Source organism: Ranitomeya variabilis, chromosome 5, assembly GCF_051348905.1.
Source record: "Ranitomeya variabilis isolate aRanVar5 chromosome 5, aRanVar5.hap1, whole genome shotgun sequence".
Classification (NCBI taxonomy): Eukaryota; Metazoa; Chordata; class Amphibia; order Anura; family Dendrobatidae; genus Ranitomeya; species Ranitomeya variabilis.
This window is the reverse complement of record NC_135236.1, coordinates 492,071,885-492,094,143: the sequence shown is the minus strand read 5'-3', so window position 1 is coordinate 492,094,143 and position 22,259 is coordinate 492,071,885. Positions and strand designations below refer to the sequence as shown.

The window sequence follows — 22,259 nt, the reverse complement described above, 5'->3', positions numbered from 1 at the left end:
CAATCCGCAGCGTTTTCAGTGCAGAGTTTTCCGCACCATTAGCACAGCATTTTTTTTTCCCCATTGATTTACATAGTACTGTAAATCACTTGTGGATCTGCGTTTCCGAACGGAAAAAAACATTGCGGATCCGCAGGAAATCCGCAATATGTGCACATAGCCTTAAACAGATTTATACACCTAAACATTTATCCAAAAAAAAAAAGAGAAAAAGAGAAATTCATAAAGTGTAGCAATATAAATACACAAAGAAGGAAGAGCTTTGAGCAAAGACTATATGTAAAAATAATTCTTATGTATCACACAGTGTGTTAAAAACATCTGTCAATACATTCAAAAAGCAGTGAGGTACCACAGAAAAAACATTGGTGGGTGTACCTGGATAGTAGTCTATACACAATAGTAAAAATGTATGTGGGGCAATGACTACAGTGACCCAATCAGAAAATTTAGAAGCACAACATGAACATACAATTAGTACATATGAACTTTTTTTTATATGTTTTTGCGGGCGTGCTGGGAACATGTGTGTATGTCCAAATAAAGTGCATATAGTTCAATTGTACAGCAGCAGTAAGGAAAAGCAAAAAAAAGCAATTGTGCAGAATATCTCATTACATGTCTGAGGGTATATGCACACGATCCAGAGTTTCTATGGGTTTGACGCTAAGCACTTGAGATGCATCCAGATGTTTTTTTTTGTTAGGGAGTTCTAAAGGTTAAAAGTTGACCAGCAATTTCTCATTTTTACAACACCATTTTTTTAGGGACCACATCTCATTTGAAGTCATATATGATAGAAAATACCCAAGTGTGACACCATTCTAAAAACTGCACCCCTCAAGGTGCTCAAAACCACACTCAAAAAGTTTATTAACCCTTCTGGTGCTTCACAGGAATTTTTGGAATGTTTAAATAAAAATGAACATTTAACTTTTTTTCACAAAAAATTTACTTCAGCTCCAATTTGTTTTATTTTACAAAGGGTAAAAGGAGAAAATGGACCCCAAAAGTTGTTGTACAATTTGTCCTGAGTACGCCGATACCCCATATGTGGGGGTAAACCACTGTTTGGGCGCATGGCAGAGCTCGGAAGCGAAGGAGCGCCATTTGACTTTTCAATGCAAAATTGACTTGAATTGAGATGGGACGCCATGTTGTGTTTGGAGAGCCCCTGATGTGCCTAAACATTGAAACCCCCCCACAAGTGACACCATTTTGGAAAGTAGACCCCCTAAGGAACTTATCTAGATGTGTCGTGAGCACTTTGACCCCTTAAGTGATTCACAGAAGTTTATAATGCAGAGCCGTAAAAATAAAAAATCATATTTTTTCACAAAAATGATCTTTTCGCCCCCAATTTTTTATTTTTCCAAGGGTAAGAGAAGAAATTGGACCACAAAAGTTGTTGTACAATTTGTCCTGAGTACGCCGATACCCCATATGTGGGGGTAAACGACTGTTTGGGCGCATGGCAGAGCTCGGAAGGGAAGGAGCGCCGTTTGACTTTTCAATGCAAAATTGAGAGGAATTGAGATGAGAAGCCATGTTGCGTTTGGAGAGCCACTGATGTTAATTTTCTAAAGCTGATATACAGCAAAAAGGTAAGAACACCAATATACGAAAATCCAAATTACCTTAAATCCAATTGATAACTGATAAAATATCACAATTTATTTAAATCCAATTAAAACCAAGCCACAACTACAACCAAATAACCACATAGAACACACAACCGTGCACTCTAGATAACCCTGCCAGACATAGCCCTGTTGCGGACTTCTACCCATCAGTGGAGGTTGGCACCCTAAACATAGATACGAGAATGGCGCCCCCACTCACCGCCGGCTGACCCTATGTCTCCTATTACAACCCTGACATAGGTGTCACATTGATACCTCATTAATACCCAACAGGAACCTAACAAGATAGGCAGGTTTGGACTATGTAAGCTTTGTTTGTGTCAGGCTGAGATACACGGACAAAAGACAACAATGTGCAAAACAAAAAAGTGCTCATGCTTAAAATAACCTCACTACCTCTGTTCCCTACTGGTATGCGCCCTGCCTGGCTGTGGGGGTTGGCACCCTACTTGTCAGCGGATATGGTGCCCCCATTCACCGAAGACCGACCCTAGAGAGCCCTGATAATGTATATAACTAGGGATCTAAATGCATAATGACATAGTTAGATATATGCAAACAGGCAAGGCACAAATAAACCCAGCACAGATTTGCCAATCTTCAGCCGAAGATGGCATATACTAAGAAGGTAGTCATGATAGACAGAGGGTGGAACCGATACTTATCAAATGATGTTTCATGCGCCTCAACGCGTTTCACCAAAACCGGATCATCAGAAGGCCTTGATGTGTAGATGCTGCCAAGATCCCTAGTTATATACATTATCAGGGCTCTCTAGGGTCAGTCTTCGGTGAGTGGGGGCGCCATATCCGCTGACAAGTAGGGTGCCAACCCCCACAGCCAGGCAGGGTGCATACCAGTAGGGAACAGAGCAGGGCCGGACTGGGACTAAAATTCAGCCCTGGCATTTGAAGTTACACAGGCCCACTTGTCGCATGGTGAATATATAATATATTTGTGCACTCGTATGTCATAAGTTGTGAGGTGCGTTTAACAAGACTGTATAACATACAGTACCAGATTGTCCAGTATTACAGCTCAGTCTTATTTATTGCTCCAAGGCCTCGGTCACATGAGCGTATAACATGGCTAAGTGCTATGTGATAAAACATCGTATAGCACTCGGCCCAGTGTTATCCTTTGGTACAGCTCAGATCTGCGATTATTTTCACATGTCGATTCGGCATGAGAGAACAATCGCGGCATGCTGCGATAGGCAGTGACACTCGGCTCACTCGCACCCACACAAGTCTATGGGTGCATGTGAAACATCAGACTGCATTTGGATGTCATCCCAGTGCAGTCCGATTTATGCAGAGAAAGGTAATGGAGGAGATGGAGAAATTACTTTCTCCCTCTCCTCCGCAGCTGTGCTCTGATTTTCCCACGTGAGAGGATCGGAGCACAGAGCATGACACTCACATCACCTTGCAGCAGCTGGAGCCGAGGGTCATTGGCATATCGCATCCTATGCTCTTGTATCTGATGTTATATGCTTAGTGTGGTTCCAGCCTTAGTTGCAGTACCAAGGAAAGTTGCTACTTTACACACAGAGCGGGATCTCGTAGACAATGAAGATGATGCTGCGCTCTCCATAGTGCTATGGTCTGGTCCAAAGTGACCACATTAGCTATATTTTGCTTCTATGGGAAAAATATGCACAGAAAATTTAGCATATCTGCAAGAAAAATGAACATGTTGGGAATTTGAAGCAAGCACTGCAGGTCAGTTTACACTGCATAAAAAATCCCAGTGGGCAGAAGATTTTATATGGTAAATCCCATCCACTTGATGAACTGTAAGATGCTGCCATTTTGATGCAACAAAAATATGTAGCGCCAAAAACACACCAAAATCTGAGAAGCCGACAGCGTTTTGGACACAGCGGACATGTGCTGCGTCCAAAGTGCTGCCCAAGGCTATGTGCACAAGTTGCAGATTTCTGTGCAGATTTTTCAGCTCAGTTTCTGAAAAATCCGCAGGTAAAACGCACTGCATTTTACCTGCGGATTACCCACGGATTTACAGCGGATTTCTAGTGTGTTTGTGCAGATTTCACCTGCGTTTTACACCTGCGGATTCCTATAAAGGAACATAGATGTAAACCGCTGTGGAATCCACACAAAGAATTGACATGTTGCAGAAAATACAACGCAGCGTTTTCCGCGCTGTATTTTCCGCAGCATGGGCACTGCAGATTTGGTTTTCCATAGGTTTACATGGTACTGTACAACGCATGGAAAACTGCTGCAGATCCACAGCGTCCAATCCCTTGCAGATCCGCATGCAAATCCGCAATGTGTGCACATAGCCTAATACTGAACATCTATACATACACTTAAAGTGAACCTGACTGCTGATACGTGCTGTGTGACCCATGGGCAGCACATATCCGGTATTGGCTGTACGATCTAAGCCAGATATGTTTGTCTCCGAAACGCTGCGGCATCACAGAGAAAAACATGTCTGACTTCTCCCCTTCGGCTGCCAATGACTGGTGTGTCTCTGTACTCGCACGCAGGAAGAAACTTGTCCCTCAGTGGGAGCGGATGGGGAGAAGCCTCCAGGGACCCGCCTGTCTGACTAGTCACCCGTGTGGCCTTGGTTCTCGGCGGCTTTTAAAGTGTTTTTTCCCTGAAACATAGCAGCATTTCAGAGTCAACCATACCTTTCTGGAATTATACAGCCACTGTCTGATACATGCGACCTGTGGAACGAGCAGCATGTATCAGCCATCAGATTCCCTTTAAGATCCCATAGGTGCCATTTATGTCACATGGTTGACTATTATCCTTATCCCTTTGAGAACTATAACTCCCAGCATGTACAGAAGCTCCTATGGCATGCTGGGAGTTGTAGTTCACCACAGGAGTGGTGATTTTCTCTTGAGTTAGGGTATGTTTCCACGGTCAGTAAATGCTGTGGATTGGACGCTGTGTACAGCCGCAGCATCCAACCCGCAGTGTAAAGATGTTACACCATAGTGGATGGGATTTTATGAAATCCCATCTCCACTATGCATGCAGGGACACCCGCAGCTTCCCAGCGTATACGCACATGCGGTGTGTCTGTCTAGACCGCAGCATGTCTATTTATCTGGCGGAGACGCTCTGTCTCTGTCAGATAAATATCACAGTCCAATGTTTAGAATGCGGTGATTCCGCATGGTTCAATATACACATGCAGAATCACCGCACGAACAAAAGCCGGCAGTGCTTGCAACAGAGCGGTAATGTGCTGCGTCCAAAGCGCTGCCAATACTGACCGTGGGAACATACCCTTAGGCCAGGTTCACATTGCGTTAACAGCAGCCCGTTCACCACATGCGTTAACGGGCTGCTGTTAACGCAAGTACCAATATGTTGTTGCGCTAGCGCAGATAGAGCTAACAGATGCTCTATCTGCGCTAGCAGTGACGGACCCGGAAACGCTGCAGCCCGCGTCCCAGGGTCCGTCAGTCAATGACGGCACATCACTAGCGCACGCCCATTGTGGATGTGCGCTAGCAATGCGTCCGACATAGGAATTAATGGCGGCGTTAAAGGACTATGCTACACCGGGTTATGCTGCTGTGTAACGTAGTCCGTTTAACGGACGCCCATAACGAAGTGTGAACCCAGCCTTAGTGGCATTGGAGCAGAGTGGACACAGCTTTTTTTTTTTCTTTCTTAATTCTATGCTTGCCTTTTAGCAGCTTCTTTTTTCCTAGGTACAACTCCGGGGCTTCTGCTCAGGACACTCACGTTAAGGTTATCAGACAGCAGCTCCTAAATCTTTTCTGTCCCTGCTGCCTCGCTGGACAGGAGGACGTGGGCGGTCTGATGTCCTGATCACCGGCTGCAGTAAAGTGGCAGGGTCAGAGCAGAAGAGAAGAGCAGAGCGCGCCTCTCCACCTCCCCCCTGCCTGTCTGTTACCTCACTGCAGCTGGTGACCAGGGCATCAGACGGCAGCTGCAAACTTCATCCCATACAGCGGCAGTGATTTTACCAGAGCAGCGCGCTGCTGGCTGCACAAGCTGACAGCATGAAGGAGCAATAGATCGAGCGGCCCACTACAGGGACCGGCCGTTCTGGCATTTGCCAGAAATGCCCTATGGCCAGTCCGGCCCTGGAACAGAGGTAGTGAGGTTATTTTAAGCACGAGCACTTTTTTGTTTTGCACATTGTTGTCTTTTGTCCGTGTATCTCACCCTGCCACAAACAAAGCTTACATAGTCCAAACCTGCCTATCTTAGTTAGGTTCCTGTTGGGTATCAATGAGGTATCAATGTGACACCTATGTCAGGGTTGTAATAGGAGACATAGGGTCAGCCGGCGGTGAGTGGGGGCGCCATTCTCGTATCTATGTTTAGGGTGCCAACCTCCACTGATAGGTAGAAGTCCGCAACAGGGCTATGTCTGGCAGGGTTATCTAGAGTGCACGGTTGTGTGTTCTATGTGGTTATTTGGTTGTAGTTGTGGCTTGGTTTTAATTGGATTTAAATAAATTGTGATATTTTATCAGTTATCAATTGGATTTAAGGTAATTTGGATTTGAGAGCCACTGATGTGCCTAAACAGTGGAAACCCCTCAATTATAACTGAAACCCTAATCCAAACACATCCCTAGCCCTAATCCCAATGGTAACCCTAACCACACCCCTAACCCTAATCCCAACCCTATTCCCAACCGTAAATGTACCGTATATACTCGAGTATAAGCCGAGATTTTCAGCCCAAATTTTTGGGCTGAAAGTGCCCCTCTCGGCTTATACTCGAGTCATGATCGGTGGTGGGGTCGGCGGGTGAGGACTGTCATATACTCACCTAGTTCCGGCGTTCCTGTCGCTCCCCCTGCCTGTCCCACGGTCTCCGTGTGCCGCAGCCTCTTCCCCTGTTCAGCGGTCACGTGGGACCGCTCATTAGAGAAATGAATATGGACTCCACTCCCATAGGGGCAGAGCCGCCTATTCATTCCTCTAATGACGGTGTCGGTGACCGCTGACAGAGGAAGAGGCTGCGGCACCGAAGACCAGCTGTCCGGGGGAAGGAGCGGGACGCCGGGAGCAGGTATTACATATTCACCTGTCCGCGTTCCACACGCCGGGCGCCGCGCCATCTTCCCGGCGTCTCTCCGCACTGACTGTGCAGGTCAGAGGGCGCGATGATGCAGATAGTGTGCGCGCCGCCCTCTGCCTGATCAGTCAGTGCGGAGAGACGCCGGGACGGGACGCTGAGGAGCTGCAAGCAAGAGAGGTGAGTATATATTTTTTTTTTTTTTATTGCAGCAGCAGCAGCATTGTATATATGGCACAGATTAATGTGGAGTATCTATGGGGCAACGGTGCAGAGCATTGTATATATGGCACAGATTAATGTGGAGCATCTATGGGGCAACGGTGCAGAGCATTGTATATATGGCACAGATTAATGTGGAGCATCTATGGGGCAACGGTGCAGAGCATTGTATATATGGCACAGATTAATGTGGAGCATCTATGGGGCAACGGTGCAGAGCATTGTATATATGGCACAGATTAATGTGGAGCATCTATGGGGCAACGGTGCAGAGCATTGTATATATGGCACAGATTAATGTGGAGCATCTATGGGGCAACGGTGCAGAGCATTGTATATATGGCACAGATTAATGTGGAGCATCTATGGGGCAACGGTGCAGAGCATTGTATATATGGCACAGATTAATGTGGAGCATCTATGGGGCAACGGTGCAGAGCATTGTATATATGGCACAGATTAATGTGGAGCATCTATGGGGCAACGGTGCAGAGCATTGTATATATGGCACAGATTAATGTGGAGCATCTATGGGGCAACGGTGCAGAGCATTGTATATATGGCACAGATTAATGTGGAGCATCTATGGGGCAACGGTGCAGAGCATTGTATATATGGCACAGATTAATGTGGAGTATCTATGGGGCAACGGTGCAGAGCATTATATATATGGCACACATTTATGTGGAGCATCTATGGGGCAACGGTGCAGAGCATTGAATATATGGCACAGATTAATGTGGAGCATCTATGGGGCAACGGTGCAGAGCATTGTATATATGGCACAGATTAATGTGGAGTATCTATGGGGCAACGGTGCAGAGCATTATATATATGGCACACATTTATGTGGAGCATCTATGGGGCAACGGTGCAGAGCATTGTATATATGGCACAGATTTATGTGGAGCATCTATGGGGCAACGGTGCAGAGCATTGAATATATGGCACAGCTTTCTATGGAGCATCTATGGGGCCATAATGAACTGTGCAGAGCATTATATATGGCACAGCTTTATGTGGAGCATCTATGGGGCCATAATGAACGGTGCAGAGCATTATATATGGCACAGCTTTATGTGGAGCATCTATGGGGCCATAATGAACGGTGCAGAGCATTGTATATATGGCACAGCTTTATGTGGAGCATCTATGGGGCCATAATGAACGGTGCAGAGCATTATATATGGCACAGCTTTATGTGGAGCATCTATGGGGCCATAATGAACGGTATGGAGCAGCTATTTTTAATTTTGAAATTCACCGGTAGCTGCTGCATTTTCCACCCTAGGCTTATACTCGAGTCAATAAGTTTTCCCAGTTTTTTGTGGCAAAATTAGGGGGGTCGGCTTATACTCGGGTCGGCTTATACTCGAGTATATACGGTAATCCAAACCCTAAGTTTAGCCCTAACCCTAACTGTAGCCTTAACCCTAGCCCCAACCCTAACCCTAGCCCTAAAATGGAAATAAATACATTTTTTTAATTTTTAAATTTTTCCCTAACTAAGGGGGTGATGAAGGGGGGTTTGATTTACTTTTATAGCGGGTTTTTTAGTGGATTTTTATGATTGGCAGCCGTCACACACTGAAAGACGCTTTTTATTGCAAAAAATATTTTTTGCATTACCACATTTTGAGAGCAATAATTTTTCCATATTTTGGTCCACAGAGTCATGTGAGGTCTTGTTTTTTGCGTGACGAGTTGACGTTTTTATTGGTAACATTTTCGGGCACGTGACATTTTTTGATCGCTTTTTATTCCGATTTTTGTGAGGCAGAATGACCAAAACCAGCTATTCATGAATTTATTTTGGGGGAGGAGTTTATACCGTTCCGCGTTTGGTAAAATGGATAAAGCAGTTTTATTCTTCGGGTCAGTATGATTACAGCGATACCTCATTTATATCATTTTTTTATGTTTTGGCGCTTTTATACGATAAAAACCTTTTATAGAAAAAATAATTATTTTTGCATTGCTTTATTCTGAGGACTATAACTTTTTTATTTTTTCTTTGATGACACTGTATGGTGGCTCGTTTTCTGCAGGACAAGATGACGTTTTCAGCGGTACCATGGTTATTTATATCCGTCTTTGTGATCGCGTGTTATTCTACTTTTTGTTTGGTGGTATGATAAGAAAGAGTTGTTTTTTGCCTTTATTTTTTTTACGGTGTTCACTGAAGGGGTTAACTAGTGGGACAATTTTATAGGTCGGGTCGTTACGGACGCGGCGATAGTAAATATGTGTACTTTTATTGTTTTTTTTTAATTTAGATAAAGAAATGTATTTATAGGAACCATTTTTTTTTTTTTCTACCACATGTGAATATTTTTTTTTACACTATAACATTGCCCCAGGGGGGCATCATGTTATAGTGTAAGATCGCTGATCTGACACTTTGCTGTGTACTGTATCAGATAAGCGATCTGACATGCACTCCTGGAGGCTTCCCGGGGACTGCTCTGAGCAGTGTGAAGCCACCTCCCTGCAGGACCCGGATGCACCCCCGCGGCCATTTTGGATCTGGGCCTGCTGCAGGGAGGAGGAGGTAAGAGACCCTCGGAGCAACGCGATTACATCTTGCTGCAGTCTGTCCCTGAAACCATTTAGCTTTGAAGCCCCCCGTATCTTAATCTATGGGGATGGCATGGCAGTGTCACAGAACTCTGACGTTAGGTTTCCTACTGGTTCTCCTGTTCCCGTCCCCTGCCTCTGGAAACAGGTGTAGTTTCCTGGATATGCAAAAACTCTAGGGGGTACCTGATCAGTTTTTACATGTGGATACAAAGCTGAAAGAGCGTAACACAGAGCATTATCAGAGGGGTCATATGCGGCATCATATACGGCTAGAATGCATTGCAAGTCTGTTTGGTCTGGTTCAGGAGATCTGAGAAGAATTGTCCCTAAATGGGGTCTGGCAGTAGCACATGCAATACAGTTAGACTTATTATGCTGCCCTGCGGTAAATCTCATCCACATGAGCCACTCATTCCTTTCAGTATAGCCTGTTTCTATGGCTACCTGCTCCTCGTAGCTCACTTCCCTAAATATGTTGAATTTTGGCCTTCCCGCTGTTGTCTCTTGGGGCTCCTTTTCCTCATTCCCACTTTCTTGCTGGGGGAAAGCCCTTAGCCAAAATTGTCCCAACTGAGCCCTTTTGCCTGGGGAATGTAGTCCCAGTACATAAAGGTAGTACATAAATATCCAAGATGACAGTATCTATGTACATAAGGTTTAAAATTATACACAAATGACTGTTGATGAGGACAGGTGGCACACCATCATCTGCATACACAAGAGCAGATCTGGATGCATATACTGGTCTTGGTGGGCCTAGAGATAAATTATGCATAGTAATCTGGAGATCGAATGATATTGACAGTCAGAGGAGGTGTTTGAAGCTGGATGTGACCGTGTGATAGGAGGGACTGATGCAAAGATACCAAATTTCAAAGGTGGTAACCCCCGGATTTAAGTTTGCTGCCTATAAGGGAGGGGGCCACAAGTTCTTGGTGTGATGGGGAAACTTTGGTTGCCATTATACCGGTAATTGGGGGGCTTTGGAGTTCTTTACTTTGAGAAGGGTGGAAGTGGGATGTCACTACCCCAAGGATGAGGTGGAGAGAGGAAGGAGAGGTCTGGATGTAGCTCTCGACCCTTTCTCAGAGCTGAATGTGGCTCACCAGATCAGGAAGGTTGGAGACCACCGGTGTATGGCATGATCGCCACTTTGCCAGGCCCAATGTGTTGTTTTTACATTAACTAGTTTAGTCGTCTGAATGGGAAGATCATTCATACAGTTAGGGTATGTGCACACGCTGCGGATTTCGCTGTGGAACCGCAGCGTTTCCGCATCTGCGGGTCCGCAGCGGTTTCCCATAAGTTTACAGTACAATGTAAACCTATGGGAAATAAAATCCGCAGTGCACATGCTGCGGAAAAAAACACGCGGAAACGCAGCGGTTTATATTCCGCAGCATGTCAATTGTTTGTGCGGATTCCGCTGCTCCAATAGAAATCTGCAGGTGAAAACCCGCAGAGAAAACTGCACTAGAAACCGCGATAAATCCGCAGCGGTTTTTCACTGCGATTTATCAAATCCGCTGTGGAAAATTCTGCAGCGGAATCCGCAGCGTGTGCACATGGCCTTAGACAAGATCCATCAGTCACATTCTGGCACTGATTCTTTGTAACTAAATCAGCTGTGAAATTTGCACCAAAATTTCACAATAAAGCACAGTACAAGGTTATTGAACGAGGTTTTAGCCAATTTCCATTCCGTAACGGATCCGTGCAGCAGATGTTCAGCCCGCAGCGTCTCAATACATGATAGATTTCACTTTATCCACTGCTTTTATAGTGGACCCATCGCCATTTTCCCAATACAATTCATGCCCTGTGCAGAAATGACTTTGGGCTTTACTCTACACTGAAATACAAAGTGGTTATTTCCATAGGCGGCTATTCAATACCTCCCCATCTTGTCAGAACTTCATGTTGCAATCCATAGCTGATAAATTATTAAAAGCAGGGAGGAAGCTTCTAGTGCATGATACAATGTGCACACTTCTGGGGATTAGGAGCTACACAAACAATAGTAACAAAATGCCAGAGATATGACATCTCTAGGTGAGCAGAGGTGCAGACCAACAAAAATGGCCCCCACAGACCCCTACTACTACATAACACACTACCGAATGTGCCCGGACACAGTACATATACGTACACTATAGGATCCATCTCAACGCAAGGGGCAGAGCCAATAAAGATCAGGGTGGCCGCAGATTGGCACCGAGATGGTCAGCAGACTAACAGGCTGTCATTTATGGGACCCTGGAGAACATCTGTTGACTGGAATCTGAAAGTCACAGGGACTCTGAAATCCTTTCTGGACATTACGGGTTACATACACGGCCATTGTTAGGGCCGTATCACATAGATCCTGAGTACTATGGCTACAGGGTGTCAGTGTATGCATCAGATTTTACTATATAGAAGAGCACAATAAGGGTCCGCTCCATGGGACTGTACTGCAGCATAGCTGCGAGCACACAGGCCTGCGGACCCTTATGGTGGGATCCCTACTGCTTGCAAGGAAAATTAAACTGCTTTCCCATGCCTGAAAGGACAATGTTATGGCTGCCATTTCCACTAGTGACTGTGCAGGCTTGGGAGGACAGTGAACTGCTGAGACTTGTGAGTGCTGAGGTGGCAGTGACACATAATCAGGTGACAATAGGGAAGACAAACACTGGGAACGCTGCACTCAGCTCTGCTACATTGTATCATTGTATGTCTGAATAACACCAAAAAGAGAGAGTATAAGTACCATCAAAATTATTTTATTAAATACACAATTAAAAAATACAAAAGTATACAATTGTAATGTCAGTGGCTGCAAAAACCATATACTAATCAGGGGAGGCCACACCACTTGTGATTTAATCCCACTTGGGGAAAATACATGTCCACAGAATATATATCCTAAATAAATTACCGTCAATAAAAGTGCATATAGTGCAAGAAAGCAGCTTTTTTGCACTATATGCACTTTTATTGACGGTAATTTATTTAGGCTATATATTGTATACTTTTGTATTTTTTAATTGTGTATTTAATAAAATAATTTTGATGGTACTTATACTCTTTTTTTTCGTGTTATTCATGGTTAATGACAGGTAAATGTATATTTTCTATATTTTTGGGTAGCACTTGTTGCCTTCATATACATTGTATGTCTACCTTGTATTGTTCATGCTGGCACTGCCATTATAGAATACATATATGTATACATAGACCTGGCACTGCCATTATAGAATATACAAGTATACACAAACCTGGCTCTGCCACTATAATTTATACATGTATACACAGACCTGGCACTGCCATTATAGAATATACTCAGACCTGGCACTGCCATTATAGAGTATATACACTGGCCTGGCACTGCCAGTATAGAGTATACACTGCCAGTGTAGAATATACACAGCCCTGGCACTGCCAGTATAGAATACATACCGCCCTGGCACTGCCAGTGTAGAATATACACCGCCCTGGCACTGCCAGTGTAGAATATACACCGCCCTGGCACTGCCAGTATAGAATATACACCGCCCTGGCACTGCCAGTATAGAGTATACACAGCCCTGGCACTGCCAGTATAGAGTATACACAGCCCTGGCACTGCCAGTATAGAGTATACACAGCCCTGGCACTGCCAGTATAGAGTATACACAGCCCTGGCACTGCCAGTATAGAGTATACACAGCCCTGGCACTGCCAGTATAGAGTATACACAGCCCTGGCACTGCCAGTATAGAGTATACACAGCCCTGGCACTGCCAGTATAGAGTATACACAGCCCTGGCACTGCCAGTATAGAGTATACACAGCCCTGGCACTGCCAGTATAGAGTATACACAGCCCTGGCACTGCCAGTATAGAGTATACACAGCCCTGGCACTGCCAGTATAGAGTATACACAGCCCTGGCACTGCCAGTATAGAGTATACACAGCCCTGGCACTGCCAGTATAGAGTATACACAGCCCTGGCACTGCCAGTATAGAGTATACACAGCCCTGGCACTGCCAGTATAGAGTATACACAGCCCTGGCACTGCCAGTATAGAGTATACACAGCCCTGGCACTGCCAGTATAGAGTATACACAGCCCTGGCACTGCCAGTATAGAGTATACACAGCCCTGGCACTGCCAGTATAGAGTATACACTGCCATTATAGAATACTAGATGGTGGCCTGATTCTAACGCATCGGGTATTCTAGAATATGCATATCTACGTAGTATATTGCCCAGCCACATAGTATATTGCCCAGTTACGTAGTATATTGCCCAGCTACGTAGTATATTGCCCAGCCACATATGTCACAGGTTAAAAAATAAAAAGTAAACATATACTCACCTTCCGAGGGGCCCCTTGTAGTTCTGTCGCCTGTGTGCGGTGCAGGCGGCAGCTTCCGGTCCCAGGGTGTGATGACGTCGCCGTCACATGACCGTGACGTCATGGCAGGTCCTTGTTGCATACCATCCTTAGCACCGGAACCAGCCGCTTGCATGGAGCGGTCACCGAAGCGTTGCGAGGAGCGGGAAAGGCGGCGTAGGCGAGTATATAATGATTTTTTATTTTTTAACATTAGATGTTTTTACTATTCACACTGCATAGGCAGCATCAATAGTAAAAACTTGGTCTCACAGGGTTAATAGCGGCGGTAACGGAGTGAGTTACCCGCGGCATAACGCGGTCCGTTACCGCTGGCATTAACACTGTGTGAGCCTTGACTGCGGGGAGTATGGAGCGGGCGCTGGGCACTGACTGCAGGGGAGTAAGGAGGGACTAATCGGACTGTGGCCGTCGCTGATTGGTCGCGGCAGCCATGACAGGCAGCTGGCGAGACCAATCAGCGACTTGGATTCCATGACAGAGAGGCCGCGACCAATGAATATCCGTGACAGAAAGACAGACAGACAGACAGAAGGACAGACAGAGACAGAAAGACGGAAGTGACCCTTAGACAATTATATAGTAGATACACAGCCCTGGCACTGCCATTATAGAATATACACAGCCCTGGCACTGCCAGTATAGAATATACACAGCCCTGGCACTGCCAGTATAGAATATACACAGCCCTGGCACTGCCAGTATAGAATATACACAGCCCTGGCACTGCCAGTATAGAATATGCACAGCCCTGGCACTGCCATTATAGAATATACACAGCCCTGGCACTGCCAGTATAGACTATACACAGCCCTGGCACTGCCATTACAAAGTATACACAGCCCTGGCACTGCCAGTATAGAACATACACAGCCCTGGCACTGCCATTATAGAGTATACACAGGCCTGGCACTGCCATTATAGAATATACACAGGCCTGGCACTGCCATTATACAATATACACAGCCCTGGCACTGCCATTATAGAAGATACACAGCCCTGGCACTGCCATTATAGAGTATGCACAGCCCTGGCACTGCCATTATAGAGTATGCACAGCCCTGGCACTGCCATTATAGAATATACACAGCCCTGGCACTGCCATTATAGAATATACGCAGAACTGGTACTGCCGTTATAGGGTATATAAAGACCTAGCACTGCCATTATAGAATATACACAGACCTGGCACTGCCATTATAGGGTATATACAGACCTGGCACTGCCATTATAGAATATACACAGCCCTGGCACTGCCATTATAGAATATACACAGCCCTGGCACTGCCATTATGCACAGCCCTGGCACTGCCATTACAGAGTATACACAGCCCTGGCACTGCCAGTATAGAACATACACAGCCCTGGCACTGCCATTATAGAATACACACAGCCCTGGCACTGCCAGTATAGAACATACACAGCCCTGGCACTGCCATTACAGAGTATACACAGCCCTGGCACTGCCATTATAGAACATGCACAGCCCTGGCACTGCCATTATAGAATACTAGACTGTGGCCCGATTCTAACGCATCGGGTATTCTAGAATATGCATGTCCCCGTAGTATATGGACAATGATGATTCCAGAATTCGCGGCAGACTGTGCCCGTCGCTGATTGGTCGAGGCAACCTTTATGACATCATCGTCGCCATGGCAACCATTATGACATCTACGTCGATACTGTGCCCGTCGCTGATTGGTCGAGGCCTGGCGGCCTCGACCAATCAGAGACGCGGGATTTCCAGGACAGACAGACAGACAGACAGAAAAACCCTTAGACAATTATATATATAGATACACAGGCCTGGCACTGCCATTATAGAATCTACACAGCCCCGGCACTGCCATTATAGAATATACACCGCCCCGTCACTGCCAGTATACAATATTCACAGCCCTGGCACTGCCATTATACAATATACACAGCCCTGGCACTGCCAGTATAGAAGATACACAGCCCTGGCACTGCCAGTATAGAATATGCACAGCCCTGGCACTGCCAGTATAGAATATGCACAGCCCTGGCACTGCCAGTATAGAATATGCACAGCCCTGGCACTGCCAGTATAGAATATGCACAGCCCTGGCACTGCCAGTATAGAATATGCACAGCCCTGGCACTGCCAGTATAGAATATGCACAGCCCTGGCACTGCCAGTATAGAATATGCACAGCCCTGGCACTGCCAGTATAGAATATGCACAGCCCTGGCACTGCCAGTATAGAATATGCACAGCCCTGGCACTGCCAGTATAGAATATGCACAGCCCTGGCACTGCCATTATACAACATACACAGCCCTGGCACTGCCATTATAGAATATACACAGCCCCGTCACTGCCAGTATACAATATTCACAGCCCTGGCACTGCCATTATACAATATACACAGCCCTGGCACTGCCAGTATAGAAGATACACAGCCCTGGCACTGCCAGTATAGAATATGCACAGCCCTGGCACTGCCAGTATAGAATATGCACAGCCCTGGCACTGCCAGTATAGAATATGCACAGCCCTGGCACTGCCAGTATAGAATATGCACAGCCCTGGCACTGCCAGTATAGAATTTGCACAGCCCTGGCACTGCCAGTATAGAATATGCACAGCCCTGGCACTGCCAGTATAGAATTTGCACAGCCCTGGCACTGCCAGTATAGAATATGCACAGCCCTGGCACTGCCATTATACAACATACACAGCCCTGGCACTGCCAGTATAGAATATGCACAGCCCTGGCACTGCCAGTATAGAATATGCACAGCCCTGGCACTGCCAGTATAGAATATGCACAGCCCTGGCACTGCCATTATACAACATACACAGCCCTGGCACTGCCAGTATAGAATTTGCACAGCCCTGGCACTGCCAGTATAGAATATGCACAGCCCTGGCACTGCCAGTATAGAATATGCACAGCCCTGGCACTGCCAGTATAGAATATGCACAGCCCTGGCACTGCCAATATACAACATACACAGCCCTGGCACTGCCAGTATAGAATTTGCACAGCCCTGGCACTGCCAGTATAGAATATGCACAGCCCTGGCACTGCCAGTATAGAATTTGCACAGCCCTGGCACTGCCAGTATAGAATATGCACAGCCCTGGCACTGCCATTATACAACATACACAGCCCTGGCACTGCCAGTATAGAATATGCACAGCCCTGGCACTGCCCCAAGCCCTGTACCCCACCTGCCATCTTCTTACCTCCTCGGTGGCAGTAGGGCAATAGAAGACCACAATGAGGGTAGTGAGAACATTCATGACCAGCCCGACCAAGGTGATAGTGTTGGGTGCCAGCCATAGGGGCACCTTCTCCACCAGCCAGTTCCAGTAGACCTGCATGAGGGGCTCCAGCAGGGAGCGGCCGGCCACGCTGTACTTGTGCTCCTCCAGCCGCTTCAGCTGCAGGGCCGTGAGCGGCTCCGGTAAGCACAGGACACCGGCCATCCTCTGCTGCCTGCGCTCCGGTCTCGCTTCCTGCTCGCAGACGTACGCGCGCTTCCCGGCGGGCTCAGGGGCCGGAGCCGAGCGATCGTCTCGGGAATGGAGCAGCTCGTGTGATGTCACGGGATCAGCTGGAGCCTCCCACCGCCGCGCTGGGCTCATAACAGGAAGCTCGGTGCACGTGTGCGGGACCTCCGTGCTGCGCGGTGACATGGGACTGACGGGCTGTCTGTGGGGCTGCATGGTGCGGCGGGTGGCATGGGACTGACGGGCTGTCTGTGGGGCTGCATGGTGCGGCGGGTGGCATGGGACTGACGGGCTGTCTGTGGGGCTGCATGGTGCGGCGGGTGGCATGGGACTGACGGGCTGTCTGTGGGGCTGCATGGTGCGGCGGGTGACATGGGACTGACGGGCTGTCTGTGGGGCTGCATGGTGCGGCGGGTGACATGGGACTGACGGGCTGTCTGTGGGGCTGCATGGTGCGGCGGGTGACATGGGACTGACGGGCTGTCTGTGGGGCTGCATGGTGCGGCGGGTGGCATGGGACTGACGGGCTGTCTGTGGGGCTGCATGGTGCGGCGGGTGACATGGGACTGACGGGCTGTCTGTGGGGCTGCATGGTGCGGCGGGTGGCATGGGACTGACGGGCTGTCTGTGGGGCTGCATGGTGCGGCGGGTGACATGGGACTGACGGGCTGCATGGTGCGGCGGGTGACATGGGACTGACGGGCTGCATGGTGCGGCGGGTGACATGGGACTGACGGGCTGCATGGTGCGGCGGGTGACATGGGACTGACGGGCTGCATGGTGCGGCGGGTGGCATGGGACGGACGGGCTGTCTGTGGGGCTGCATGGTGCGGCGGGTGACATGGGACTGACGGGCTGTCTGTGGGGCTGCATGGTACGGCGGGTGACATGGGACTGACGGGCTGCATGGTGCGGCGGGTGACATGGGACTGACGGGCTGCATGGTGCGGCGGGTGACATGGGACTGACGGGCTGTCTGTGGGGCTGCGCGGTGCAGCGAGCTGAGGTGAAGCCCTGGTGGTCACACGTTTACAGAAGGTTATCAAAATGTACAAGACCGAAAAACGTTTCCTTTGGTAACAACTGCAATGTATCTGTGGCAATTGGGTGTTATACAGATGCTCCTGGTGGGATCCTTTTTTTTTTTTTTTTTTTTGTGCACCTATGGGCTATGTTCACACTGGGTGTTTTGCTGCCTTTTTTATGCTAATTTTCAGCTGCTTTTTACAGTACCCACAAAGCCTATCAGATTTTAGAAATCTCATGCACATGCAGCGGTTTTTTCGACATAGAGCATGTCACTTCTTTCAGAGAGTTTTTTTCTGCATTGTTTCAGCATTTTTCTCCCATTGACTAGGGTGGTGAAAAAATGCTGCAAAAATGCAGGTATCATTTTTTGCTGCGTAGTTGCTGCAGAAAAGTTAAGGACGGCAAGATGTGACCTCAGTCAGCTCTGCTATCTGTAGATGGCAGGCTGCATGGTTGCTTGATGCGTTCATACAGCCTGTCATCCAGCAGAGCGGACCTGAACCCCATTCATTGAAGTGGGGGTCCAACAATACAGTGTTTGACACCCTGTCATATGCATGTCAGCGCAGCAAACACTTCTTCTGATCGGCGGGGAAATAACCTCCGGTCAGACAGCCAAGATCCCGCAGAGGCGAGTTCACCACAGTTCTGGAGAATTTCACTGCAGTGACCTCACCTCTGCATCGTGAGACTTTCTCACAGTGCTAGCGGAGATCTCATCGATATAGATGCGCCTTTTCTGGGGCAGCTGAGAGCTGATGTTTTTAGCCTGGGGGGGCGTAGTATCCACGGCCCCTTCCTAGGCTATTAATATCAGCCCACAGCTGTCTGCCTAGCCTTTGCTGGTTATTATAGGGGGAGCCTATGTCATTTTTTTTTTTAGGTTCCCTCATTTTAATAGCCAGTAAAGGCTAAGTACAGTTGGGAGCTGATATTAACCCCTTCATGACTGGAGGTATTTTCATTTTTGCGTTTTTGTTTTTTGCTCAACTTCTTCCCAGAGCCATAACTTTTTTTTAAATGTTTTGGTTATTGGTTTTAACATATCGTGTACTGGAAAACGGGAAAAAATTGCAAGTGCAGTGAAATTGCAATAAAAGTGCAATCCCACACTTGTTTTTTGTTTGGCTTTTTTGCTAGCTTTACTAAATGCTAAAACTGACCTGCCATTGTGATTCTCCAGGTCGTTACGAGTTCATAGACACCAAACATGTCTAGGTTCTTTTTTTTATCTAAGTGGTGAAAAAAAAATTCCTAACTTTTTTTTTAAAAAAAATTGCGCCATTTTCTGATACCCATAGTGTCTCCATTTTTCATGATCTGGGGTTGGGTGAGGGCTTGTTTTTGCGCGACAAGCTGACGTTTTTAGTGATACCATTTTGGTGCAGATACGATCTTTTGATCGTCCGTTATTGCATTTTAATGCAATGTCATGGCGACCAAAAAACAGTAATTCTGGAAATTTGACGTTTTTCTCGCTACGCTGTTTAGTGATCAGGTTAATCTTTTTTTTTTTTATTGATAGATCTGGCAATTCTGAACGCAGCCATACCAAATATGTGTATGGTTGTTTTTTTTTTAATTTTTATTGTTTTATTTTGAATGGGGATAAAGGCAGTGACAACCATAGAGGTCTGCAGGAGACCTCAGGTTGTGATGCCAACCCATTGGTGACATGCGATCACGTGAGTCACCGATGGGCAGATTTCCGGCACGATTGTCGGAAGCACATGTTAAATGCCGCGGTCAGAGTTTGACAGTGGCATTTAATGGGTTAACAGCCGCGGATGGACTGTGATTCCACCCGCAGCTGTTAGAGGCACATGTCAGCTGTTCAAAACAGCTGACATGTGGCGGGAAAGATGTGGGCTCAGTGCCGGAGCCCACATCAAAGGGAGGGTATCCGACATCGTCGTTCTATTAGGCCTGATGTCGGAAAGGGGTTAATGGCCTGGGAAGCTCCATGGGCTTTACCCCCTTCATACTGTGAAAAAAATCAGGCAGCACTTGCAAGGTCCAAGTGCTGTGCGATTTTATATATTTTTTTTTTTTTTCTTAGTCCGATCCTGATCTAGAGTTATGGTTTTTTTTTTTTCCTCTGGGGGCACTCAACTTTATTGGCATGCCCAAAAAATGCATGGAAAAAATGCACCAAAACACGCATTTTTGCCATAGCTTTTTTCCTGCCAAGAAATCAGGTTTTGCTGCAGAAAAGAACGCAGCAAAAACGCCCAGTGTGACCTTAGCCATAGATGTGAATAAGCTATGGACTGGCCCGCCCATTCCCCAGACCTGAATCCGATTGAACACATCTGGGACAACATGTCTTGCACTATCCACCAACGTCACGTTGCACCACAGACTGTCCAGGAGTTGGTGGATGCTTTAGTCCAGGTCTGGGAGGAGATCCCTCAGGAGACCATCTGCCGCCTCATCAGGAGCATGCCCAGGCGTTGTAGGGAGTTCACTAAGGCACGTGGAGGCCACACACATTACTGAGCATCATTTCCTTTTCTTGAGGCATTTCCACTGAAGTTGGATCAGCCTGTAACTTCTTTTTCCACTTTGATTTTGAGCATCATTCCAACTCCAGACCTCCGTGGGAGATTAGTTGTGGTTTACGTTGATCATTTTTAGGTTTTAGTGTTCTCGACACATTCCACTATGTAATGAATAAAAATTTACAACTGTAATATTTCATTCAGTGATATCTAGGATGTGGAATTTTAGTGTTCCCCTTAATTTTTTGAGCAGTGTATATACAGTGTGTATGTGTGTCGTACAAAGACACGGTGGTTGGAACCAAAGATCTCAAATTTGGACTCATCAGACCAAAGCACAGATTTTCACTCATCTAATGTCCATTCCTTGTGTTCTTTAGCCCAAACAAGTCTCTTCTGCTTGTTGCCTGTCCTTAGCAGTGGTTTTCTAGCAGCTATTTTACCATGAAGGTCTGCTGCACAAAGTCTCCTTTTAACAGTTGTTGTAGAGAGGTGTCTGCTGCTAGAACTCTGTGTGGCATTGACCTGGTCTCTAATCTGAGCTGCTTTTAACCTGTGATTTTTGAGGCTGGTGACTCAGATAAACTTATCCTCAGAAGCAGAGGTGACTCTTGGGCTTCCTTTCCTGGGGCGGTCCTTATGTGAGTCAGTTTCTTTGTAGTGCTTGATGGTTTTTGCCACTGCACTTGGGAACACTTTCAAAGTTTTCCCAATTTTCGGACTGACTGACCTTCATTTCTTAAAGTAATGATGGCCACTCGTTTTTCTTTACTTAGCTGCTTTTTTCTTGCCATAATACTAATTCTAACAGTCTATTCAGTAGGACTATCAGCTGTGTATCCACCAGACTTCTGCATAACACAACTGATGGTCTGAACCCCATTTAAAAGGCAAGAAATCCCACTTATTAAACCTGACAGGGCACACCTGTGAATTGGAAACCATTCTCGGAGACTACCTCTTGAAGCTCATAAAGAGAATGCCAAGAGTGTGCAAAGCAGTCATCAAAGCAAAAGGTGGCTACTTTGAAGAACCTAGAATATAAGACATAATTTCAGTTGTTTCACACTTTTTTGTTAAGTATATAATTCCAGATGTGTTAATTCAAAGTTTTGATGCCTTCAGTGTGAATGTGCAATTTTCATAGTCATGAAAATACAGGAAAACCTTTAAATGAGGTGTTTCCAAACTTTTGGTCTGTACTGTATATATTAACAATTTAAAAAATATATACCTGCGCTAAAATATGCATAGACATTAAATAGTAACTATTTACCTGTCAAAGGGGAGGTAGTACTGGAAGCAATAGGATTACCCGTATGTGAGTCAAACCAGGACCTTTCGGACTCTGAGAACAAGGA

The 22,259-nt window shown here is 46.5% G+C and overlaps 1 protein-coding gene across 1 annotated transcript in view; it reads right to left on the bottom strand.

Moving 5' to 3' along the window:
• The window catches only part of CHPT1 (choline phosphotransferase 1), a 100,488-nt gene extending 82,889 nt beyond the window's left edge, over nt 1–17,599 (bottom strand). The window contains exon 1 of the mRNA XM_077265611.1: nt 17,102–17,599. Within this exon, the coding sequence (XP_077121726.1) occupies nt 17,102–17,584 (483 nt within the window). The 5' untranslated portion in view covers nt 17,585–17,599. The remainder of the gene's footprint in view (nt 1–17,101) is intronic.
• Between the last annotated feature and the right edge of the window lie 4,660 nt (nt 17,600–22,259).